The 27,290-nt window shown below is 37.0% G+C and overlaps 2 protein-coding genes across 3 annotated transcripts; one reads left to right on the plus strand and one right to left on the minus strand.

Moving 5' to 3' along the window:
• The first annotated feature begins 4,240 nt into the window (after positions 1-4,240).
• Positions 4,241-15,559, plus strand: LOC104592190 (Peroxisomal membrane 22 kDa (Mpv17/PMP22) family protein). The gene is made up of 3 exons (XM_010251415.3): positions 4,241-4,630; positions 12,448-12,542; positions 14,990-15,559. Exons 1-3 carry the CDS (start codon positions 4,475-4,477, stop codon positions 15,387-15,389), a joined length of 651 nt encoding a protein of 216 aa, XP_010249717.1. The 5' UTR covers positions 4,241-4,474; the 3' UTR covers positions 15,390-15,559.
• An 838-nt stretch (positions 15,560-16,397) lies between these two features.
• Positions 16,398-27,058, minus strand: RSY3 (Adenine nucleotide alpha hydrolases-like superfamily protein). 2 transcript variants are annotated; one of them, XM_010251417.3, is made up of 11 exons: positions 26,903-27,058; positions 26,610-26,804; positions 26,432-26,516; positions 26,193-26,268; positions 25,752-25,925; positions 23,231-23,330; positions 22,809-22,918; positions 20,126-20,215; positions 19,917-19,997; positions 18,017-18,859; positions 16,398-16,914 (listed from the first exon to the last, which is right to left on the minus strand). In XM_010251417.3, the coding sequence occupies exons 1-11, from the start codon at positions 27,054-27,056 to the stop codon at positions 16,825-16,827; spliced, it is 1,998 nt and encodes a 665-aa protein (XP_010249719.1). In that variant the 5' UTR covers positions 27,057-27,058; the 3' UTR covers positions 16,398-16,824. The 2 variants fall into 2 exon arrangements, with proteins under 2 accessions (XP_010249719.1, XP_010249720.1); XM_010251418.2 differs by lacking the exon at positions 26,903-27,058 and having other exon boundaries at positions 26,432-26,494; positions 26,610-26,750.
• Positions 27,059-27,290: the final 232 nt, after the last annotated feature.

Raw genomic sequence — 27,290 nt, forward strand, 5'->3', positions numbered from 1 at the left:
ATATATATATATATATATATATATATATATAACATACATAAATATACATAAAATATATAGAAATATATGTATATTGATTGGTTGAATTAAACACCGGTTTTCTATATTAGTTAACCAAAACTGAACTAATACCTTTGTTTTTTTTTAAATGAGGGTTGCACAGTGGGAAGAACTCGTAATATTGCTAAATTCCTGTTTGAGGAACAAACAATTTTCATTTGTTCTTATTGGTAATCAGAAATCAAATGAATAATCAGAACCCTAGTTACAAGAACTCCTTGAAGAGAAAGACAAGATAAATATATAAAGGCTGCAAATTTTAGCTACAGAGATACAGAGCAGATCCACATTACCACAGAAGATTGAGGGGATTTATAGCAGCCAAGCATCTGAGCGAGATGTTGCTCGACTGAGGGCAAATATGATATTTTTGATATCTTTAAATGATGCCTCAAGGGTAATTTCATAAATGTATATATTCTCCGTCAGTGACAAAAGGGAGAATTTTGTTAAGTTTCTCAAAAATTCAGCGGGGGAGATTTTTATTATTGTTAAAAACTTTAGGAGAGGTTTTTGTATTTTATCCTTTTAATTGGTTTAAATTTGATCACCCACTATAAAAAATCCCCACTCGAAAGGTAACCAAAAGATAACCATTACAAAGATTATTAATGCTTCTAAAATATAAACCTTCACCCACCTTTCGTATTGGGATCCCCCTTCTTCCCCACCCCATTTTGATTTGATTGATGGGAGGTTCAAAAGCGAGATTTTCCGATATCATAACCACCCACTCTTACTCTTGAGAGTATGACCGATCAAAACCACCCTTGTAAATTTTGGATAAATTCTAATTGATTAGTGTACAACTTAACCCAAATTTGTTATTTTTAGGCTGTGTTTGATTTTAAGGGAAAAAAAAAAGTAAAACAGGTAAGAAAACCTTTACAAACTTTTTCAAATCAAACATAACCTTAGTAGAATCAAATTACTCTCCTTGATGAATTATGCTATGTCCACATACATGATCAAGTCAAGTGGCATATTTAGGTCAAGCTTAATTGACAGTGTTAGTAATAAATTGTAGCAACAAATCTGAACTGACAAATGGTACTCGTTTTTCCAAATTTAAATTCCAACACAGTTTAATTAAGACGATATGAATCCAGTTTTTTTTTTTTTTTTTCCATTTTTTTTCTGGATTGAACATGAAATTGACCCCATTGATATTTTCGTATAGCAACAATCCCATGTCATCCATTATTATAATATTTAAACATTTATAACCATTCATATCCATCTTACGCTTATCCATTCATGTTTTCCTATCCTCATCCTCGTACTCTCCATTTATTTTTCTCTTTCACACTATTTAAATCTCTCTTCCTCTCTCTTCTCTTGCGTTTTGCGTTTGCATTTTTACATATCTCACTCAATTAGATTACATACAATACATATTCTGATTATTTTCAATTTATTAACCATTTTTTATTCTTATAATGATTTATTATTGAATCATGTATGTATCACATTTGCAGTTCCATCACCATTCTGGCTGGGTTTGCCCCGAGGTTCCATTTTACATTCAAATTTTGACACCTTATTAATATGATTCAACACCATACATCTCATACATGATAGGACCTCGCATTCTATGCACCAGTGGGTGCATTGGATGCATGAACCTACAAATAAAAACTAAACACATAATCTTAATAAATTTATTAGGGATTTAACGGGGTTGCAGTGTTAACGGTGGTCCAATTAGTTGAACCGGCCACTAAAAGACAAAAAAATGGGAAAAACAGGTAGAGAAGAAGTGATGAAACAAAGTAAGTTGTGACAGCTTTAAAACAAAGGATCGCAATGATACCGGTGACACATTTTATCTACAAATGCACCATTAACCATAGATTGAGGGGAAAAAACTGGTGCCAAAACGTAGATGAATAGGTGATTTAACAACTTAAATAGAAAAACTTCAAAACGAAGAAAAACAGAGAACTAGATATAAGGTTAAACTAATCAATAACCATTGATTGAAGAATAGATTTGGGGCATTGACGAATACAAAAAAAAAGTCAAATACTTGAAATTACAGAACAAATACAACAAAATCATAAAACAATGAGAGAGAGAGAGTGAGAGAGAGACCATACTAGAAACTCGCTCCTATTGTTCTCATTGTATCAAGCAAATGGAGTTTGAGTGGAGATTAGAGAGGAAAGGGAAAAAGAAGTATATATTTTTGTCTACAAACACCAACTCTGTTACTAGCAATTCGGTCTGCTGAAGTGGAGCCAAGAATCACTAGGGAACAACCTCGTGAAACTTCATAGAAAAAACTACAAAAGAAAAAGAGAAGGTGGAAGGAGAAACTGACCACATTCGCCGATGGGGATGACAAAGTGGTGAATCGGTTTCCCCATTGCTTGAAATTGTGGGAAGCCAACGCATGTGTGCAAGGCTGGATGTGGGTTGAGCTATAGACTTGCAAACCAGATAAATGTTAGTTCGACGTTACTCGGATTAAGAGAAGGATTGGTGTTAATTGAACAAGCATGGCTCAATTTGAGGCTATTCTTGGAATCAATAAGGGGTGGAGCAGGTCTAAGGTGTTGGAAATATTCCAGAGAGGATGGTTGAGAGGGATTTCAATCCAGGTATTTTTGCATAGTAAATGTTAAGAAAAGGGAAAAATTTGATTCCGCGTCGGCAATGGCACGGCCGAGGCCTTGATTCACTCTGGGTTGCTTCATGCAAGAGAAGGCGTAACATCTCCAGATGATGACAGGGGAGACCGCCAACTTCTACGGCATCATGTACCACTTGGCGATTGCATCCCAGTTGGCTTCGGATATTTCGAAACACTTCGATCGGTGAAGCTCCCTAGACTCCTCCCGTAAGTCACCGTTGCCTGTATGCAATGAGATCGCTAATGGATGTTTCTAGGTGAGGGAAATCGAATATCCAAGTTAATTAAAAATGTGTTTTAAGTTTTTTTGTCCTTTTATATCCGGTTCAACCGGACACCTTCAGCTAACGGGTAAAGAAAGACCTATTAACATTAAACATTTTTTTATTACGCTGACATGGTCGCCTGTAATTGGCGGGTTCACGCATTCGGTGCACCAGAACGCGCACTCACATAATAGGTCCTATTTGTATGATGAGTTCAAAATCACATCAGCGCCCCACCGAACAAGCTCCACTGCCGCCCCATGTGCACATTTCAGCGTGCATCAAAAACATATATTGTACTTATCATTGGGAAATATTACCAATACACAGTTGAGATGTCTTGTAGGGCGCTGAGGTCGATGGATTCCATTTTGATGGTGAAATGTAACGTGTCAGATCATATTGATAGGGTTTAGTTGGAACGTGATTTGATGACATGAAGTCCCAATTCTTATTTGGGAGGGGTTTTGGGCGGGTTAACTTTGGGAGACCGGATCTGCTCCTCACACGCATATCATATCATCTATTAGGAATATCTCCCGTACTTATTAGTTGTTATTTATGGAAGATGTTTTTAATACATGGTGAATGCGCCTGTGAGGCGCCACTTTGTGAGAAACAGATCCCACTTCTAACTTTGGCTGTTGGGGCCCAATAGCATAAGCTGTCGAGACTTGAGATAGTTTCTGGGCTAGGCTCGTTCTGAGCAGTTTACCTATTCACACCTATGCTTTGGTTTTGAGCTATGGTTTCTCGTGTTCCAACTTCCAAGTTGGATGTCATGAAATCCAAATGCCATCTCAGCATGATACCAAAGTCAGGACTGGATCTGCTCCTCACAAGACTGAATCTGCTCCTCACACAGACATCCTACCATGTATTTGGAACATCTTCTGTACTTATTAGTCATTATTTACGAGAGATGTTCCGAGTGCACGGTGGATGTGCATGCGAGCCCCATTTGTGCAGTCATTATGTACAGATCTGACATGGTATGCCGTGTTTGACGTGTAAAACACGTATTATGGGCAGGGAATATCTCACTTATCATAAAATTTATGGAGAGATGTTCCCAATTCACGTCGATTGTATCTTGTGAGAACAGAGATGTAGGTAGACTTTGTGGTTGGGAGGAGACGGGATCTGCTCCTTACGCCTCACATGCACATCCACCGTGCATTGGGAACATGTCCCGTTAATAATAATTAATTAGTACGGAAGATGTTTCCATGGTAGGTTGTGCGTGTGAGACGCCAGCTTTGAGGAGCAGATTCGGTCTCGGTTGGGAGAGCATTGAGCCTGTAGCTGTGAAGAACTGATATATACACCTCCACGGAGAGGTGGATGGTCACAGCCCCCGTGTCATGGCGCGATCATAAAGAGGGCATAGACATCGGAATCTCTCTCTCTCTCTCTCTCTCTCTCTCCCTCTATAATCTATTCCAGGATCTTGCTGTCCTCCTCGCTTGTATTTGAACATCACTGTGCTGCCCAAATACATTGGTTTTCTCGTATGATGTTTAGGTTGTGGAAATGGTATCAGAAATGCTTGGCTGTTCATCCAGTTAAGACGCAGATCGTCAGCTCGGGGTTTCTCTGGGGAGTTGGAGATGTTGCTGCCCAGACCGTTACTCACTACTCTACAAGGAAAAAAAATCGCCTGAACTATGTAAGTAATAAACCCTAGAAATTCTCCTGTTTTCCTTTTAATTGAAGAATTCGTATGGGTCTTGGTTATATAATTCATTGTTTTATGTGATGGGTACCTTTTCATTTCTCTTATTCTTAATGATTTCCTCATTTTGTTTTTTTTGTCTAATCGGCATCTGCTTCGTTTTCACATATCTTACAGCAACGTTGCTTGGATTTATTTTTAATGTGTTTGTTTCCTCTTCCATGTTCTTGTTGGATTGCCTAATTGATGTTCCCAGTTTTCTGGGTTGAGATTTCCTTTTATTTAATATTCATTTGCCGCGTTGTACCTTAATTGTGCTGAATTAAATGGTTCGATTCTTTGGTCTCCGTTTGGGAAGAATGCAAATACACATGCTGTCATTTTCATGAACCTTTCATATTTGTATTTGCACTCTTCCCATATGGAGCCCCTTGTGTGGTTTTACTATGGATAATGCAATTTACCTTTCCTTTAGCTGCTATATATATTTCTTTATGTAGGATTTCAGTTGTTTTTAGTCTCCCCTCTATGCTTCAGATGATTTTGATCAGTTTCTCTAACTTTTATAGGATAGCCATATAATGGTACTTTTTTCGCATTGATTGCTATCTTGCCTGTGGGCAAGGTTCAAAGTATCGATATGTATTATAGAGATCAAACAATAAGTATTGATCTTCAGGGTCATTGATATGCTAATAAATAAGAGTTTGTTTATTTTAATTGTTTTATATGTTAAATACTGATGTGACATGTCCACTGTTAAAATATAAAGTAAAAAAAATATGGTTTTTTTTTATCAATAACTGAAATAATTTCATTAAGATATAAATAAGCGGGTACAATGAGGGGGAGGGGAGCCAAACTCTCTTAGCTCCCACTCCCCAAAAAATGAAGAAAACATTACAGCATAGCCCAAAATAAGTCTTTTCTTCCCACCCCTTGCTTAGCCAGAGCATCAGCCAAGCTATAGGCATCTCTCTTAAATTGTTGTATTGAGAGTATTGATACTTTGAACCTTGGCCTGTGGTGTATGTCTCATAAATTGTAAATTTTTGTTTCTTTCTTAGATTAAATGTCTCATAGATTAGTGAAAATACCTTTTTAGCTTAGTTGTCAAGGTTTCTAGGATTCTAGGTGACAATGGATCACCTAGGTGATAGAATTTTAAAAAGAAAAAGCTAAATTCTAGTTTGGCTCCCTATATTTGCTGAATTGAATGAAAGGAAATACTCTTTACTAATAATGTTAACTTTCCTCTCAAAACATAGCAAATCATTGTATCTAAAAGACAATAACATTTAAATCAATTAACTTTAATATTTCAAGCCCAATATTATAACGTAATAAATACTTAATAGAACAATTGCATGTCAACAAAATTATTTACAACTACAGAAGGCTATAATTTTATACTAATAAACAAATTAAGAGAGAGGGGGAGAGTAGTAAAAAAGGAAAAGAAGAACAACAGGTAGAGTCCTTTTTCTACGTAATGTGAAAGATAGGACAGGAGGTAGAGAGAGAGAGAGACTATAGAAAAAAGAAGAAAACTCTTTATCATTCTCTTCTCTCTTTTTCTTTTCTTATAATCCTCAGGTCATTTATGTTCTAGTTTTAAAATTATTAAACAAAAGCATATATATATATATAGGTTGTATGATTGATCAAAATATATACAAACATAGTAACAATATGTAGCCATAATAATAACATTACAATAAGGCACCTGTCTTGATTTTTGTGACCTAGATTGGTGCCTTGTTGGCTAGATTGGCACCTTTTTTGAATAAGCACTGGCGTTTAGGCACCTTGTTGCCTAGGTAGGTGTCTAGGTGGCACTTTGACAACTGTATTTTTCAGGATCAATTGGTTTAGTTTAATTTTGGATGTTATTTGGAGAGTGCCATTTTAACACTTATGCTGTAAAATTTTGCCAACTATGTGGAGCCAAGGTGACATTTATTGGTCTCAACTCAACAACTCCCCTTTGAAAAAAACATGGCTTATATTCATTCTTTTGGTAGGGAAACTCCCTATAGGTGTCCTAACAAGGAGTTGATCTTCTGTTATTATAATTGTATGCAGCTCAGATTTGGGTTCTAGCTGTGTCACATTCCTTTCACTTTTATAAGTTACAGGATGCCATCTTTGGTGGTAACTTTTAAAGATACTGCTGGAAGTCATGGTTGACTTCCTCAACTTGGATTTTCATACCTTAACCTGCAGCTTCCTACCTGTGGTCTGAACAGCTCTCATGATATTATTATTCTGTACATATTTTGGAACTTAAGTTATCACAAAGGCATTGGTATGCCACAGAGGGTATGATCCTTTTTCCACAAGATAAAAAAAGGCAAATACCCAAGCATTCAAATACTTATTTATTTATGAAAAGGTAAAGTATTGTGGTAATGTATAAGTATCAGATGAATACGTCAACAGCCATGTACACCTAATTGTTCCTAGAGAGTTAAACTCTTTGGCAGATCAGTTGGCCAAGTCGGGTACCCACAGGGAAGCTTTATTTAGCAATGTTTTACAACGCGGAGGCGTGACGTGAGGCATTCCACTACCTAGAGGCATGAGGTGTAGTTCCGAACGTAAGAGGCATAAGCCTCCCGAACACAAGGAGACGTAAGCCTCTTTAAGAGGAGGGGGGTCAAGATGAAGAAGAGGAAGGGGGGATCTCGTTTTTTCTTTATTTTTAATAAAAATCTTTTATATTATGAAGAATAAAGATGCACAACACTAGTTGAAAGGGGGGCGGGGGGGCAAAGCCCCCAACCAAAGGGACCGGGGGCAGACCACTTTCTTTCCCCTTATCTTTTCTTCCCTTCCCTTTCCTTTTCTCTCTTTTTTTCTTTTCTTTCTTTATTTTTCTTTCCCTTCCCTTCCCTTTCTTTTCTTTTCCTTTCCTTTAAAATTCTTTTTTTTTCAGTCTTTTTATATGAGGTGTGCATGAGGCGTACGCCTCTAGCATGCCTCATGAAAAAAGCACATGAGGTGTATGCCTCAGAGGTGTCAGTGCCTCTGGCATATGCCTCAGGGCGTTTTGGGAGTGCCTCACCTGGAGGCATGCCTCCAGGCATACACTTCCCACTCCTTTTAAAACACTGTTATTAGTGATAGAAATCTGCCTTGTAATTTCTAATTGTTGGTTTTCTGTTGTACATCATCTCATGTACCTTTGAATATCCTCTTTAATATAATCAGTTAATTTTTCTTAAAAAAATAAAATAAAAAACTAAGTATTCAAGTTAGTCACCCGAGTTGAAGAATTTACAATGCACCTGGCCCCTCAGGCTGTGCTCATTCAAAATAAAAAAAAAGCTCAATACAAGCCTGCCCAAGTTGTACTACTATGCACAACATGGTACTGTACAATGGGAATATACAAAATGTGATAATATCAAAAAGCATTAATTGGTCGGAAATAAGCTTTCAACATAAAAATAAGAGTGATAAAATATTCCCCTGGAATGTTTTTGAGTTGCCAGCTACGCACATAACATGCCGAAGATCTTTTTTGTTTTTTGAAAGCATCTCATCTGTACAGATTTTATCCTGAAAGATACACACACTTGTTTTGCCCCAAGTAGATCAAATCATTGCAAAGAATATCATACTCCAAAGTCCAAACTGTTTTACTTCTTTTCTCAAACCTTTTAGATGCCATCTGAGGAAAAAAGCTTCAATAGAAACAAGAAAGCATCTTTTCACACCAAAGATCCCTTGGAACTTGCCCTGTTGCCCATAGTTTGTTTAAAAAATTTGCAGTAAGAAAAAGATAACTGGCAGAATATTGGCTTTTTTTTTTTATAAATTTGTCACATCATTCAGTTTATTAATTAGGAAACTATATTACATGCAGTGCAAGGATCAAAATCACTGTTTTAGCATCTGATGCATTTGCAGCATAGCATGACTCAAGTCAGGTGCAAGCATATGGAAGTTTTTTTCAGAATGATTTCAGCATGTGGATTGTAGCTAATACATGTATTAGTGGATTGATTTATGAGGAAACATGATTTTATGTTTCACTTTTTGGAGTTTTCACTGGGAAATTATCATAAACTGACACCCACTTTATGATCATCAATAAAGTTGTTAGTCCTGACTAGTGGTGGCAATTGGGCGGGTTGGTTGGGTTTGGTTTGGGTTGAGGTACCCAATCCATCTAACCCGCCAACCCATTAATGACCCAGTTATATAAAATTAAATGGGTTGGGTTGAACCCAAACCCGCTTTAACCCAATCAACCTGCCCAAACTCATTAATCTTATATTTATGTATTTAAAACAAAAAACTAACTCCCTCTTGACAAATAAGTTGGTCATAGCTTGGTGGTAATAATAGTTGCTATTTATACAAGTGGTGAAGGTTCAAATCACATTATATGCATGTTATTTTTACACAAGCAGCGAAGCCATTTGACTATGTTCGGGTTTCGGGTTTGACCAAACCACTTAGGTTCAAACTGGTCAGACCAACTTGAACTATCTAATTGGATTGTCTTTGAGCTAATCACATCAAGAGTGGTTGAACCGTTTAGATCCGGATCAGTCCAGTTGGACCAGACCAGACCGGTTCAGTCCCAAAACGGGTCAAGAGAAGTAAATCGGGCCAATTCGGGTCGGGTGTACAAGTACGATCCGAGCCGGATTGTCCAAAATGGGCAAAGCAAGCGAGGTGGGTTTTGGGTCTTCCCGGGTCGGCTTGCCATGGGTCGGGTCGGGTTTGGACTGGCTGACTGACCCAAATGAACTAAACCGAGGAGCCCGAGGCGCTCGGGTCTGTTCATATTTAGACCAAGTTGAGCTGGTCCAAACTCGGGTCAAGTTGATTTGGATTTATGTCGATTTGGGTGAAGTGTGTTGATTTGAGACAAAACTAATTTTAATCAATAAATAATAGAAAATTAATGCATTAATTATAAATTATTTCATTCAAATGAAAAAAATTTAAAAAATGTCTAAGGAATTAGTACTTATATCTTTAGTGGTTAACCCAATGATTATCCACAACCCAACCCATTTAAATTGACCCAATGGGTGATCAAACCCATTTCCAACCCGCCAAGTAAATGGGCGGGTTGGGTGGGTTAGATACTGGGTGGGTTCAGCGGGTTGGGTGAAAAATTGCCACCCCTAGTCCCGACTCCTGAGAGGTTCCACAGCAGTGGAGTAAGACAGTATAGAGAGTTTACTGCTTGAGGAGGATATTGTTCTTTACTACGATTTATAACCTCCCGTCCAATTACTATGCAAATGATGAAAGGGTATTAGGCAATTTTTCAGTTCAGTCATCTCTCTCCCCCCCAGACAGGATAGTGCTTTCCCCTGGGTTAGAATCTACAGTTCTCACATCCCATCTAAAATAGCTTTCCTGGTATGGACTGCAGCCCTCAATAGATGCCTAACTATAGATAATCTGCTAAGAAGGGATGGCTCTTCGTAGTTCTCTCTGCTCTTTATGCATGAGGCCCCAGAGTCCTCAATTCAGCTTTTCATGCGTTGTAGCTTCTCTTCTCAGCTATGGGTTATGGTTTTGTCCTGTTTTGCGGTTCACCTCTGCTTGCTGGAATCATTGCTTCAGCTGCTGCAGGGTTGGAGTATTGAAGGCTTGAATAGAATGGGTAAATAATTATGGAATACTTTCCTGGTGCCACCATTTGGACAATATGGAAGGAAAGGAACAATCATATATTTGGCAACAAATATTCTGCCTTAGAAGAAACAGAAGTAACCTCATAGGTTTGCTTTGCTCTTGGCTGGGTGTACAAAGAATCTTTCAGGGTGTCCATCTTAGTTCTTTTTTGCAAGCTGGACCTTTTTTCAAAGAATTTTCTTTGTTTTCTATATTCCCAATGTACAGGTTCTCGTTGTGCATGGGCTGATGTTCTTTTCCTTCTATAGTAAATCAATACAACACAATACTTCACCTCCTAAAAAAAGAAAATTTGAGGCATAGAAGTTTTTCTTATTTGTTTTTCTCTGCATGCTTCTGGAGGCAGCTTTTGCATACAAAGTTTTGGAACTATGGAGCATCTTTTACCAATAACATTGCAGACCATGTGAGAAACTGAGAATTTAGTCATGTCTTTTGCCATTCTGTTATACTTATACATCAATGATCCATCCTGCTTATTTGTGAAAAGGAGGCTTCTCTATCATGCATTTTCTTTAATGAGGGTGGAAAAGGAAAGAGAAAAAAGCTACTCTCTCTGGAAGGAAGTAGTATGTTTTTGACACATTTAAATGATTGGGAGCAAGAAGCTTGGCTACCACAATAATTCCCATGATCCCATCTAACAAGTATGAATGCGGGCATTGGTATAAAGGGATAAAGGAAACATGTATTATATTGTATTAGGTCAATATGGTGTTGTAATTTATATTAACATGTTATAGCAAGCATGCTGAAGTATGAAATATTATAAGCTTTTACATGGCCCATAGATTTGTTTTGTGTTATGTACTGAATTTCTATCACTCATTGATTTTAGTATTATGCTCTCATTCTTTTTAATATGGTCAGGAAGATTCCATAAACATGGATTAAGATGTTGACATATTTTCTAATAATTCCATGACATATTTCCATTTCCATGAGTACCAAGTATCAACATGAAATATTATTGGAATTGGCATATTTCTCTAGTGAAAACTACCAGTGCTATGTGGAAGAATACATAAGATGGTATTATAACATGAAGAATTGGCAACAATATTGTGGATATGTGGAGAAGCAGTATTGCCTGATGCCTGCCTAATGGATGATGACTGCTTTGAGCCAGCTCAAAATTTTTTGGTTGTGTCGTTAAATCTTATTTTTGAAAATTGCACCAGTTAAGTAAATCATGTATTGAGTAACTATTTAAACATTGCACGTTTAGAATTTGTGTATGTTTTCAATTCTGTCAATCTCTTCCTATTGTGTTGCATTTTCAATCAATAATACAAGTTAAAGGTCAGCAACATTTTTTGTGGTTATTGAATTCTTTTCATCAACTTTTAATATTTTTAGGTGGGGTCGTTTGATTGAGAATATACCCAAACATTTTCATTTTCTTGAATAAGAAGTAATATCTTTTTGTAAAATAGAAAGTGACCTTCTATGGTAGTTGAAAAACCACAAAAACTGTTGTAGAAGGAAAATTACTTGTCAAGTAGGGCTTTGATATGAATATGATATGAGGAGAAAATCCAACTTGCATTAGGAAGAAGAAAAACCTGCTCTGTCGAACAGATATTAGCATATAGGCATCTCCTGTACTTGACATGTTTTCTGAATGACAGGTTTTCCTGTCATTATCAGATGATGGAAGTCAAATCCTAGCCTATTTATCAAAGTTTCCTGTATGATCCTTTTCCCTTAACAGCTGATTTGTTAAGGGACAAAGGAAGTAGCTTTTCATTTTCTTGTGATACTATTCTTTCCTATAAATGATTTCAGTTTTGTGGTATGAACGTCCAAGGTGCATGCTCTTGCATCTTGTTGATGAATCATTTTTCAACCGGAGTTATGCCAGGTTTCCTGTCTTAGAACCAAGTTATGCAGATGACACACTTTTGCTTCATCCATCTGTGAGAACAAGCATGTTTGGGTTGCTGATAATTGTAGCATGCAATTTTAGGTAACTATGACCATTTTCATATGTGATGATATGGAAATGTTTTACATATACAAACTACTGGAAGGGCATAAATTTAAAGCTCCTTGTATTTTTGGTCATGATTTTCACTTCTGCATGCATATCTTGTCTCCAAGATAGGTGATTGGCACCTTGTAACAATCTCTGCTTTATACAGACAGATACAGATGAAGAATTCAAGATCAATTGGAGAAGAGTGGCTATCACAAGCATGTTTGGGTTTGGATTTGTTGGACCAGTTGGCCATTTCTGGTTAGTGTTTACCTTTTAGTCCTGCCTCTATCTCCATCATGTACCTCTTTTCTTTAGTAAAGTATGATAGAAAAACAAATGACCATGGTCCTAAACAGTGGGGAAGCTCCTATGGCACCTGCCCACGTTAGAACTAACCTATTGGAATGAAGGAAGAACAACATGAATCATACATGAGTTTGTGCATATGGAGGAGGAAGAACAACATGAATCATACATGAGTTTGTGCATATGGAGGATTAACATCCTGGTTATCTAACTGATTTGTTTGGAACTGAGTTGTTGGATAAGTAACTCAATACTTGAATCAGTTACTGTGATGCATGTGGCCGCATTAAAGAAATACTGGATGGATTATGATATAAAATCAAGAAAAGGGAGGAATTATTTAGGGGCCTTCACACACAATGTTTATTGGCTACAAAGAGAAATAATTTTATACAGTCCAACCGTAGCAGAAGAATATAGAAACTTTCTAATGAATTATATGCAATATAGCCAATCTCCATGGACATGAACTTATGAGCCTTTAAAAAATGTGATGCTTGAACAAACTTTATTAGTGAATATATGTTGGTTTTATTATAAACATATGCACTTACAATCTAATTACTAATATTATCAGACTTGGGTCTTAATCAGATTGGATTGGGGTAGATCCATATAAAGGCCATTACCCAATGTCAGTTACTGCTATATGGGGTCTTGGGAGGGGCAACCTTCAATATTTTTTGCACAACGGCCACTAATAGAAAAACTTGTATTCTGATGCTTATCAGCCCGATATTTTACCATTACACCACAAAATGGCCCTTGGATAGTTTCATATCCAATCCATATTATAAATGGATCCATTTTTCTGAGACCCAAAGTCCCAAATCCTATTTAATTATAGTAGTTTTTGAACTCAGATTTGGATAATCAGGTATCATTGACAGCCCTAGTTTCCAATACAGAAGCCATGGATGTTGAAAATTAGAATTTCTTGTAATCTTCAGTGGGAGTGCATGGATTCAAGTGGTTTAGAGAGTAAAAAAAGTGGTCAGAGAGGGAACTTTATTCTTTTCTTCTTAAGGTAAATGAAACTCAGTAGATATTAAATTGTGACAGGAAAATGGAAGCAAAGGGAGGTAAAGGTTAAAGTTGGAAAGAAACTACTATACAAAAAAAGCTTAATATACATGTTCATTCACCTAGTTCAATGAATATATACAATTTTTAAATGTTAGTGACTTTATTATCATCTAATCTACTCAATTTATGTAAGTCTTATAGCTATCAGTGGTTCATGGATATTTATGATTGCGCTGATATATATTGAAGATTCACAGGTTAAACCATAAAAAATTTCACTTAAGCACTAATATTTTCTTACTTTGGAAGAAAAAATTAACGGGTAGTAAAATGATTCTTTAAATGTGCCAAACATGGAGCCCAAAGAAGGGGACCGAACAGAACTTTTGAACCCATGATCAATGGCAGTTCAAAATCTCAATGTACAATACACACTTGCGGGTCAACAACAGCCAGCTCCTCAAAATACACAAACTTCTCAGAGATCCCACAAGGGTAGTAAAATGATTCTGTAAATGTGCCAAACATGGAGCCCAAAGAAGGGGACCGAACAGAACTTTTGAACCCATGATCAATGGCAGTTCAAAATCTCAATGTACAATACACACTTGCGGGTCAACAACAGCCAGCTCCTCAAAATACACAAACCTCTCAGAGATCCCACAAGCAAACAGACTGAGAGAAGCTACCAAGTTGCTTGCTGAGCAAACTCCCTAGAAATAGAGACCCAGGAACTGATTTTGCCAACGAGACTTCTAATGAGCTCCTCCTTGCTCCTGTCCTTCCCATGGAAGATCCTTTTGTTCCTTTCAGTCCATCAAGTCTATACAACTGCTGCCAACACCAACTCCCATATTAGTTTGCCTCTGCCACTCAAACCTTGTATCAGTTAGTATTTTGTTGCTTCTAAAAGGTTATTCAAAGTGAAACCAAACTTAGTTTGTCAAAAAACTGAAAATTGAAGGAAAATAACATTTTTTTTTCTATTGCCTTGCACCACAGTTGTATTCACAAATTTTGATCAAGTACATGAGCCTGGTGTCGTATGGAATTATGGATATTGTGACTTGTGAGGTCTCACCATGTTCTCATTCTATTTTTATTTCTACTTCTCACCTGTTTGAAGCATACAAATACATCATTGCAAAAATTTTAATGATGGAATATGGACTGCCCTTGTAACATTCTTTGGATTATTTGGGTGATGTTTGGACCAGAAATCAAAGTACTCAATAAATCTCTGAAGTAGATTCTCTTAAAATACGGTGGTTATATAGCTCAATAACTCATTATTGATGTTGCATCAGAGGAAAGAAGGTATTATCTTGTTCAAAATGAATTCTTTTCATTGCTTTTTGTTTGCCTTCTTGTAGGTATGAGGGCTTAGACAGATTCATAAGGATGCAACTTCATCTACAACCAAGATCACCACGGTTTGTTGCTACAAAAGTGGCAATGGATTCCTTAATTTTTGGACCCCTGGATCTGTTCATATTTTTCACTTATATTGGTTTCTCAACTGGCAAGAGTGTTGCTCAGGTGAAAGAAGATGTAAAGCGGGATTTCCTTCCGGCCTTGATTTTGGAGGGAGGGATATGGCCAGTCCTTCAAGTTGCAAATTTCCGTTTTGTTCCAGTGAGGTACCAACTCCTCTATGTGAACGTCTTCTGCTTGTTGGATAGTACCTTTTTATCATGGATTGAACAGCAAGAGGATGCTCCTTGGAAACAGTGGTTTACATCTTTCCTAGCTTTGGAAGAACGAGAAAGCTAGCATTGATCATTTGTTATAATCCTTACTGTATCCCTCTCCCTCAAGTGAATTGCAATTCATATTTCCTGTCAAGATTATTCATGTAAAGTTGACAGAAGACCCTGAATGCCAACATTGGTTTTTAGAGTTGGGGTTCATGGAATTTGATTCAAAGTGTCTTCAAGCCTTTATATTCTGAGCCTGCTCATTTCTTCACAAAAGAGAACATTTCTGCAGTTAGAACCTCAATCATGCATTCGACAAGGCTTAGCTTAATTACATCTCATGTCTTTAATCGAGTTAAAGGCATCAACATGTTAAATATTCGGAACCGTTCTGATAATCTGAAAAAGCCACCATCGATTTTACCTTGAAAATAGCTTCCTTTGCTAACCTTGTCAATGGAAGGCAAGGTTCAAGATATCAAAAATACAAGGAGTATTGGAAAGACAAATTTAAGAGACATAGGGATTAGGGATACACATGGATACACTACCGAGTCTCCTACAAATTAAAAAAAAAAACTCATCGAAGTTTGATTATAAATGAGGTATAAGCATAAGAAATACGTTGAAAGCTTTGTAAGGTGTGAACTAAGATTTGGAAAAAGTATGGAATTAAAGATATGCATTTATATTTTAATCTGGGGAGACCAATTTTGTTCTTATTAATATTTATAAATATATAAATTTTAATATTCAATTGTTCTATTTATATTTTTTAAGAGGAAATGACTAAATGTTAAAATTTAAGATGGACAAAACTAGAACTAAGCAGGTGTAACCTTTTGGTGGATGTCCTCGGCCAATATAATGGAAAAGCCAACTATGAGCATGCGAGATGAGAGGCAGGAAAAGGATTCTCCACATTTCTCTTCTTTTGGTGAGGGAGGTCTCTTCCCTTTCTTGATATTGGGTGGGTAGTGGATTTAAGTGTTCTATTGATAGGGAGTGGGGGCAATTGTGACAGACAGCAAAAAGGACTTAAAAAATAACTACTTGAACAAAGAAATGAATCCACCATCACTAGTTTTTGTCAAAAAAAAAAAAAATTTCCATCATTATACACTTTTGTACTGAACGAAACACATAGTGTTGTTTTCTCATCCACTTATAATCAAGTTTTTAAGAACTTCCAACTGATACATTGAGACACTTGGAATTTTCCGTAAGAAGCTTAAGATTGACAAACAGCAAGACAATAATTGGGGGCGGGAGGTGGGTGCTAATTATCATAATAAATGGTTCCATTGTGAGGATCTCTCTCCAGTATCTTGGGAGTTGGGATTTCTCCAAAATAAAAGGGACAAAAAATAAATAGAGAAATGGCAGAAATAATTTATATACTGCAGGCACTGGGTGCTACTTGGTGGCAAGGGCTGTCTAATAAAAAAAGATGACTGATGCAAGATACTCCTTATATAGACATCCGTGAAATTCTTCTCTAACCCCAGATATCAGATAAATGAACTATGACCTCCAAGTGGTACTCTTGGCTTGAATACAGAAGAAACCATCAAGTAAGGGCAATGCTTGAAACAAATGCTCTGAAAAAAGAACAAAAGATGTCAATTTGTCAGGTGTCAAAATAACTAATACTAAAAGGTAGAACTAATAAAAGTTGCTTGGTAACAAATTGACTTGAAAAAATGATATCTGTGCAGTCAATGAAGAACTTGGCTTTTCAGCTGGGTCAATGGTATCAGAATCTTCAATGAGATATAGTCATAATCATATAATAAAGAATAACATGGTTATTTTGTTGCCTACAGAAAAGTCAGGGAAGGTAAAGAAAATTAAATCGAGAGATCTATTTACAAAGTCAAAATCTCACATTTTGATTTGGGCAGATTGAAAAAAGTTGATAAGGATTGATCTGCATAAGAAACTGGTGGTTCTGTAGATGTGGGTGTGGCAATAGGATTATGATAGAGAGAACAAGTAGCAATCTCTCAAGAAGTTGTAGATGGAATAGTGACTGATGTATATTGAGATGCAAGGAATTACTATAGTGATAAATAGACACCTCAACAGAAAATGAAAAATTCAAGTAAAGTGACTTGATGATATGTCAGAAATGGCTGAATGAATCAATAGTATAAACAAACTAACAAAAGCGAACAGGAAATGTTATAAAGGTAAAGTGAAGGGTTAGACATGATTAAACAGGAATGAGCCAATGTCCAATTGTGCTTTGGTTTCTTGGATCCCTTAAATAGAGGTAGTAAGCTCTATTTGACAGCAAGGCATAATATCAATATGACCAATTGAAATCCAGCATAAAATGTGAGTATTTTTGGGAAAAGAAAATTCCTCAAGCGGAAAGTGAATTGTGGTGGGTGGCTCTAAGCTGCTGAGTTTGCAATTTTGCATGCTTTATGATGTAGTGGATTACCAATAGTGATTCCTTGGCAATACATTCTGGCAAGCAAGGAATCCACCAGCTGGATGCTGACTCATGAACATTCCAGGATTGAGTTCAGGTTTGAAATTTGAATCAGTGAACTCCTAAATGGAAGCCAATGCAGTGGATACATTATTAATTGGTTAGGTCTTCACTCTTCAGAAAGGGGGTTGCTTAATGTGGTATTTAACAAAAAAAGATTTTCTACAAAGAGAAAATAATAAGAGGAAAACATTATAACATACTGGAATGCTTAGTAATAGGCCTTGAGGATTGACCAGGACAGGCAAGCTTCTTCTTGCAGCAACAGGAATAGATTTCAAGGACTGGAGAGCTCTTTGAGCTGATAACCTTACATAATCTATACATGAGTTCATCTCTCTCTGGTTCATCATATCGCCTGACTGGAAGTGTTGACTTTCTCTTATCTGAGACTTTGAAAGGTTGGCAAGATATAGCCAATCAGAATCAACCATGGGACGGACCTCAGCCACTGTTTCATGGCTAACAATGCAAGACCTGCAAAGATAATCACCACTTGCCCCTTCTGAGTTCCAGGTGCAGCAAGTCTCCTCCAGAGGAAATGTATCTTCAATGCTCTCTCTGCATAGTCTCCATGTAACCAAGAATCTACTCATGAAGTGGCAGATCTTCCCTGATTGAAGTGGTTCTCTTAGGAAAGCACTAGCAGACTTTATTTCATGCCTGAAGTCATGTTCAAACATAATTTCATTTTTGGTCTTGAAATTCTCATTTTCCTCTTTTTGCAAGAGGAGAATGCTTTTATGAGTCAACTCACTAAGAATACCAAGATTCTTGGCTTCATTTAGAAGAGACCCTGAAGGTGTTACATCTAAAAATGGCACTTCTGTGGCACCTGGCAGCAAGCTATTTGAATATGATTTTCCATCCATGATAATTTGTTGCATATCAGTTTGTGGGCAATACTTCATTCCTTCAGAGAAAGATGTCCAAGATGTTTCCATCTTTGACGGATGAGGTGAATCAAGTGAACAGCAGACAATAATATTTGAACCTTTAGACCCAGGAGCTGCACAAAGATAACAACCAGCTGCAGTAAGGGATGTCTGCAGGGTTGTCATAATGGAACCATGAACAACACGAATTGAGGCAAGCTGATGTGAGTGAAAATTTAAATGGTATAGAAGTTAAAGCCAAGAGATACATGGTAACCTAACAAGGATGATAATGATAACAGTGGCAACAACAAAAACAAAAGTGGTTTGAGCCTAGATTATCCCATCCATACTGCCTAGTTGATGAATGACAGTGATATTTGAAACTAGTACCTAGTTTATTATCTTATTAACACAATGGATACACCTAATTCACTATTTCAATGACATAACCATGTGGTGCTCATCCACTTTGCTCATGTTTTATGTATGTGGAAATGAGGAGAAATCAGCTATACCCATTGGTGTAGCCTTGGCCTAAAACCATGAAATCAGGGCTTTTGATGTTTGCTGTGGCCTGAACTTAATGTCACTTCATCCAATTCAAGGTGGGGCCACAGCAATACATCAAGGGCTGTGATTCATGGTTTTAGCTTAAGGCTATGCTAATGGGAGTAGCTGATTTTTCTCGCTTAGCAACGGTACCCTCTTTACAGATACCAAGGCATGCTTAAACAAGCCTACAAGGAGAAGACATTCATTCTTTTGCTGGGTTTGTTCAATTCATATGGCTGTTATAGAAGGGCTATTACCCAACCTTTGGCATTTTTTGCAGACAAGGCCACTTTCAAAAATTGAAGCCACATTCTCATGCTTGCCAGCCCAGAGTTAACCATTGAACAAAGCAATGACCCTTAAATCATATGGCTCTCATGCAATTCTAAAACACTTTCTTCTCATATCCAAATAATACTATCTTACCAGTACTATTTGAAAGTTATATGGAACTAACACCCAAATAGGTTCCTAATATCCATCTTGTAATGTTATCGTGAAAGCTGTATAGGCCCTGAAACTGATAGACATAAATGCATCTTAAATTATTTAGTAATTCAACAGACGTTATCCTTTTGCGCATGGGAGTAATTCAAATTTCAAAAGAAACAATAACTTGGAAAATGACAACAGGAATGCAGATGAGGTACTGGTGCAGTGAAGAATAGCAGACCTTGCACGGGAATTTACGAATGTAATCCAACAAAAGTTGTGAGGTGCGACTTCGTACCGGCCGATGCCTTTGTGAGATGAACTGATGCATGCAAATGAAGAAACTATTAGTAGAACTTTGACAAGAATTAATCATAATTTGACAATTTTCACAGGAATGGTCAAATGCATAAGACAACTGAAGCAAGCAATGGCTTACATAATATATACCTGCAAAACCAACGAAGCAAACTTTGATAGACATATGTCCTCAATATTTGATGGATTCAGCTTCTCTAGATCAATAATGGCATATCCATGCTGCAACCAATAATAACAAAATTGGTAAACAAAAGTTGGGATACATCTGTTCATTTTATTTAACCTTGTTTCTACTTGTTGAAAATCCATACTTCCATACTGCAAAAAAGGGATATATTAAGCATGAGTGATGAATCCTGTATCTGTAAATTGAAGTTGTATTCCAGGGTAATAAGACACTTCATGTCTTATTGCCCAAAATTTATGTTGATTACTTATGAGGAACTTGAATGTTTTGCATGTTTTAATGACTCACATGTACTCCCAAGTTTCAATGTGGTAAATCTGAGTTTAACTTGGGACAAGCAAATGACTCTATGTGAAATGTTGCACCAGGAATAACCTCCCCAAGACACAGGACCTTGGATCTTCAGCCAGCCTAGAACTGGGAAAGAGGTCACTTAAAAGGTCCTAGGCACTTATTAGGACTCATCAAGAATTTCTACTAACTGAATACATCAGATTGAAATTATCAGGCTCTCCCTTCATAAAAAATTAAATAAAAAAAGGAAAAGGAAAAGGAAAAGAAACAAGATCCATAAAAAGGATTGGAATTTGATAGAAAATTTTGCTCTATTAACCCCTCACTGCCCTAAGATTTCACTATTCCTATTTACCAACCTAGGAACCAAGAAGAGAGAGGTTCTGTATGGTCTTTTTTTTTTATCAATAACAGAATTTCATTAGAATTATAAGAAACAGGTACAGCAATCCAGAGAGAGTTAAAAAGGCTTAACTCTCTACAAGAGAGCAAAACAACATCTCACAATTACAGCCCAGTACAATTGATCCCTTCCCACCCCCTGCTTTGCCAAAGCATCTGCAAACGCATCTGCTGTTCTTTTCACCCACTGAAATTGGATGTCCATCCTGCTAGTTAGCCATTTGATTTCCTTTCTTTCATTAGTAAACTTCCAAAGACCACCTCCCTTCTGTAACCAGCTTACCACCAATTCTGAGTCCCCTTTAATAATTAATTTCTGTATATTCAATTCCTTACTCTTTCTAATACCCTCCAAAACAGCAAAGATCTCAGATCTAAGAGAATCCCCAACCCCAATTGGGCAAGAATACATTGCTATCACCTTCCCTTCCTCATATCAGAAAACACCCCCTACACCTGAAGGGCCTGGTTTACCTTCACTACTATCAAAATTTAACTTTATAAACCCATTGCTAGGTGGTGTCCACACAGAAGCAGTAGAAAAACGAATTGATGCAGAACTAGCTACTTCCATCCAGTTGTTCAACATCATCAAATAGCTTTACAGATTTTACCCAATGCATTGCCCTAACTGTTATGGCCTCAATAATACATTTTTTACTTTGAGCTTTCACCATTAGCCCTGCAAAGCTAGAAGGCTCAGTATGGTCATTCCAATGAAGAAAACACTCTTGAGAATATTGTCTTCAGCCCATCTTCACGTTGCTTAAGATAACAGAGTTCATTGAGGAGACATTGAAGTTCAGTGACAGTCTGGCAGGCCAATTATGTGTCCCTTTGGGAGGACTTTCACGCATTAGCTTCTAGCTTTGCAGGGCAGGCCCCACCCCCACATGGAAAGTCTAGAAGCTATGTTTGGTGAAAACCCCAGAAAGCCCAAATACACTTACATTCAGCTAGTAAATCGACTTTCTTGGTGAAGCTGATTTTAGTACTTTAAAGAAGCTAATTCAAAGCTGAAGGCCTCCCAAAGAAGCACTATATCATCATCATCTAGTCCTTATACCAATTATATGGGATTGGCTACATGAATCCTGTTTCCCCATTCTGTTCTGTTTAGTACTATATCCAGTATTAAATTATGAGCGTTTAATTATTTCTTACAAATTCAACAGAAATCCTTTTCCTCTGCCCCAACTCTTCTAGCCCCTTCAACTTATGATAGATTGCTTTCTTTTTATGGGTGTTTTAGGTGGTCTTCTATGCATGTAAGCCTGTCAATGATACTCGAAACTCTGTGGCCCAATCCGACATCTGATCTGATTATCTCGGATTCGAACGATGTGTTTATGTAATTGGATCAGATCCAGATTTGATCCATCCAATCCAATTATATTATAATATTTAATTTTTTAATAATATAAAATAGATATAACTATATTTAAGATTATAAAAAATACAATTTTAGCCTGTTAGGATTCAAATTCAACTCTGAGGTCTTCAAATCTGATTGGATTTTGGATCAGATTCGGATGCAAGTTTTCAATAGTCGGATTGGATTCAGATTTTGCTAAATCCGATCCATTTACAGCCCTATATGCATGTCACTAAACCATCTTTGTCTACTTCCTCTCATTTTATCACCTATTGGAAATAAGAAAAGCAAAATAGAAGATTATTCTATAATTATTTATAAAAGAAAAAATAGAAACTATGCATAATAGTTTATTATTAACTAACTTCAATTTTATCACCTACTTCCTCTCATTTTATCACCTATTGGAAATAGGAAAAGCAAACTACTTCCTCTCATTTTTTGGTAAGTCATTCTATACATTTTTTGATAAGTAACTTCAATTTACCATTAATATCACACACTCTATACATAATATATGAAAATGTTTCTGCAATACAAAAAAAGCTACTCACAGTAGTTATGGTCACAGCTCGATCTATTAAACCATTGCAAATTGTGTCAACAAATGATCGTGTTTTCCGACAGGTGGAAATAAGTTTCTGTAGTTCAGATCTAATGGTACCTGAAAATTAAGAAAAGTGCAACTTTCATGAATATGCCAACATTGAGCTAAGAAAACAGAGAATTTGATATGATACCATGCATTCTAGGACACAATAATAATAAATGGTTCTTATAGTTACCTTCTAAAAAATAAGTAAATAAGTAAATAACCCTATCATATGACAAATGAAATAATATTCTGATGCATAATAAAACAACCATTTCCAAAAGTGAGGGAATAAATGCTAAATTACATAATACACAATAGGAATTTCTGACTTATGTAATTCTTATTGCTAATGAGCAAATTGCTGTATGTATCAAAACTTACATGATAAATTTCCCAGTGACATACGGATCCTGTTACGAGCAAATAATGGGCTCCGATTTGTTGGATCTTCCACCCATTCCTGATTACTCCTTAGACATATCTGCACAATATGTATATCCTCACACAGATCTTATGTGGAACTCAGAAGGTAATGCAAGACACCATCTAACTATATAAATCTGATACAGATCTCGGGATTCCATGAAATGACTGAAAGCACAACTTTTGTACAACATAGGCTCAACTTGATAGAGGCATGAAGTGTTCTCCTGTAATCCATCTAATATGAACATCTCAAATGGTTGAGCAATCTAGTTACATCCAAATATTCCATACCAATATCATTGAACATCACTCTCTGCTAGAGATGGCAATTTTCCCCATCCCCACTGGGTACTCAGCCTCCCTGACCCCACCGGGTCAGGGGTGGAGATTGCCTTGGCGGGGCAGGAACGGGAATGGGGAGTGAAGTCCCTGCCCCGCCCCGACTCTGAAATATATTTTAAATATTATTTAAGTATTAGTTTTTAAAAAAAATACTGTTAATTTAAAAATTTGAAGATTCGGGTCCCCACAGGGAACTTGTCTCCATCGGGGATCAGGGATGGAGGATAAATATTATCCCCGATGGGGATCGGGAATATGATCCCTACCCCGAACCCGCCCTGTTTCCATTCCCAATTACAGCAAGGATTACACCAAGAACAAAAGGCTCTTCTTCTTATATAGTAAAATAATTTCATAGAAATGATATGGAAAAATGCAGAAAGGTCCTTGGACAGAAAATATATACAATGTGTAGTTTGTACTAATAGAAGCTCTCTAGGGTTATTGTGTAGTGTCAACTAATCTTGGGATGTACCATAATAAAGAAGATATGCAAGAACCAGAAGAATAATCTTTATTATATCAAGGTCCAAGAGTTTTTAAGATCATTGTAGAAGGAAATTCCGCTAACTCTTGGTTTTGGAAACTTAATTATCCTTGTATAGCATAAAACTTGGATGTTTTGCTCAATCCTGAGCTCGGTCCAGTGGACTAGGCTTATAAAGTGATCCTTAGAAATGGTATGGTTGGATAACTATTTTTTTAAAGTAAAAGGAAATTTTCTTTAATAGAAAAGAGAAAAGCTACAAGCAAGTGAAGACATTTCACCAAAAAGGTACATCCAAAAACCCCAAGCACCAAATGACAGGTATGAACCAACAAAAACAGCAATGATCTATCTATTGTAAAACTCTAATGATTCCCATAACTTCTCCCCAAGATGTTTTCTTTTCAAATTTTTGAATTCAGAATGAGCAAGGGCCCACTCCATCTCCATGAAAGAAGACTCAGTATCTGTCACTAACTTAATCTCATCTCTAGCCTTGGCTTCAAAGAGTCTCTTGTTTAGTTCTCTCCAAATGCCCCAACAAACTGCAAAAGAGATGATACTCCAGAATATTTTAGCTTTCTTGCTTCTTGAAAATCTTGACCATTTTGTGAAAATCTCCTTCAAAAGCTGCGAATACCAATGACATGACACCTTAAATAATGATGAAAAGAATGATGGGGGAAAACCTTGAAACTTGACAATGAATAAATAAATGGCATGCATCTTCCTTGTGTTGTGAGAAGACCATCCAAAGAGAGAAGCCAATGCAAATGCCTCTATTCAAGAGGGAATTGGATTCTCCCAAACACCCAATAGGTTGCTGATCACCATCTGATCTTTCATAAAGGCATTGTAAAAGGTTTAACATCTTTACATTCTTTCCACCACTTGGTATCAGGTTTGTTATTATCCCCTTTCACTTCCTTGAGCTTGGCAAATAATTCTGCATGCTCATCCAATTCTCTGTCCAATAATGGATGTCTGAACACTGGACATCATAAAACTTGATTTCCTCTAATTTCAAAACAATGATTTACTGAGATGTTCTTCGAGTCAACTTGTACAGCCTTGGACAAACTTCACATAACCTTCCATTTCCACACCATTCATCTTCCCCAAATCTCACTCTGCTCTGATCCCCCTACAAAAAACTTAAATCGGCTAGAAAATTCTGTTTGAAACTTTGAAATCCCTTTTCAAACACTAACCCTATACGAAGAAGAAACCTCTGTTGTACCCCATTCAAAATTATCACCCCATTATGCAAAGAACAACTCTTCTTCTAAGAGCATCTCTCTCCCTTCCAAACCCCCAAAGCCACTATCCCGATAAAGCTTTATTAAAGACTCTAACTCTTCGAATTCCAACTCCAAATCATTCTTTGTCCGTTATTTACTTGATTGTCTCACTTTATCCATTAATAACTTATTCTTAGAAAATAACAAAAACATGAGACAAATGGACTTTTTTTATTGGTAACAATAAAGATGGATTGTCTCATCAAGTCCAATGATGATTGGGCAAAATAGCTTATTCAAAGCATTGAAAGAAAAAAATACTTGGCAGAAGAGATTAATAATAAAATGATTCTCTTCAAGCATATGAGCATTTGTCTGAAACAAAGCTAAACACCAAGTTACCAACCTTGTACATATCTTCTTTTGAGAACTCCAACAGTGGTCGCACTAGTAAAATCCCATGATTGGTTGAACTTTCATCACAATGAGTATATGCAGAGAACAACTGAGAAGTAAATGCCATCCCAGCAAGTCCAAGAACACCACTGTTACGAGATAGTCTGAGAATGAATAATTCAGCCTGCAATTTTTATAACCACATCACTTGTTAAAGATTCAATGAGGTAACATAATTTTTTCCTCTCTCTATTCAATAACATTGTCAGCTTTATCTGGTAAATCCTATTCTTTCTAATTGGTAACAGATGTGAACCATTTAACATAGTAAAAAAAAAACAAGGCAAAACAGAGTTCTTTCCCCCTTTTTCCTGATAAGGGCAGAAGGAAAGTGGTACTATTAACTGGATACTCCCATTTACAGCATGAGTAAAGATACACTAATGTAAACCTGGTCATCGGCATGATGCGCAATAAGCAAGACACCTATCTGGTGCTGGACGCAGACATTCTGAAAAATATTATACCTGGAGGGTTCAAAGTCCAAACAAATTTTAGTTGCTAAGTTCCATTGTCAAACGTCTTTTAATATCAAAACATGAACTCATAAATCAACAGAATAAGAAAAATCGTGGAAATGAAAACAATACCCAGCAATTGCAGCTAATAAACTCACTCAGGAAGACTAACCTCATTTCACGAGCTGCTTCTTGCAAATGACCCTGCTTTGGCTTACCACTAGACCATTCGCACCTTGCAACCTCACATTTAATTCCTACGCAAAGTCAGACCACACCCCTCATTGTTGAAAGGTAAGTAAATTAATATACAAAAAAGATAAACATAAGGGAAAAATGAGAGACGATACCCATTCTAGAGACCCTATCGCGGACACAGTTCGCCTCATCCTTGCTCTCAGCTCGTAGTCCGTGATCGACGATAATAGCTAAAAGCCCATCGATGCAACCCGTAGTCTCGTCCATTCCAACTTGGGCATCGGCCTTCCAACCCGCTGTTAAAACGCAGAGCGCCACGCTGTCGGGTCCGCCAGAAACTCCCATAGCTGCAAACAAACGAATTCAGCATGAAAACGAAAACATCAATCTCTTACTAACCTCCCAATTATGGCACAAAATGGAAAAAGAGGATAATCTGAGAGACCAATTCGATGATGGGGTTTGAGTCCTGCCATGGTCATCCTCCTTGAGAAAGCTTCTCTGTATTTGGCCATGTCGATAGTTTCTCGACGTTCGGAGCATTTGCAGAAGAAACGATTCAAGGGGAGTGAAGTGGATAAACGGAGAGAACCCAGCATCTTTAGCCTTTAGGTTCCCGCTCGATGAAAATGAAAACCCTAGAAATGGCGGGTATCCGGGCGTCGTTCGGTTGTGCGGTGCAAGTGGGTGGAGGACTGGACAAAGAAGATAAGCTCTCGCGTCATTAATTTGAAAGGTTTTTTCTCTAAACCCAACACAGGTTACTGGATTTCATCTGAATCCAAACGCAACCAATCGTACGGTTATAAATTCTTTATTCTGATCATGAGCAG

Source organism: Nelumbo nucifera, chromosome 8 (assembly GCF_055504915.1).
Source record: "Nelumbo nucifera cultivar China Antique chromosome 8, China Antique-T2T, whole genome shotgun sequence".
In the NCBI taxonomy this organism is placed as follows: Eukaryota; Viridiplantae; Streptophyta; class Magnoliopsida; order Proteales; family Nelumbonaceae; genus Nelumbo; species Nelumbo nucifera.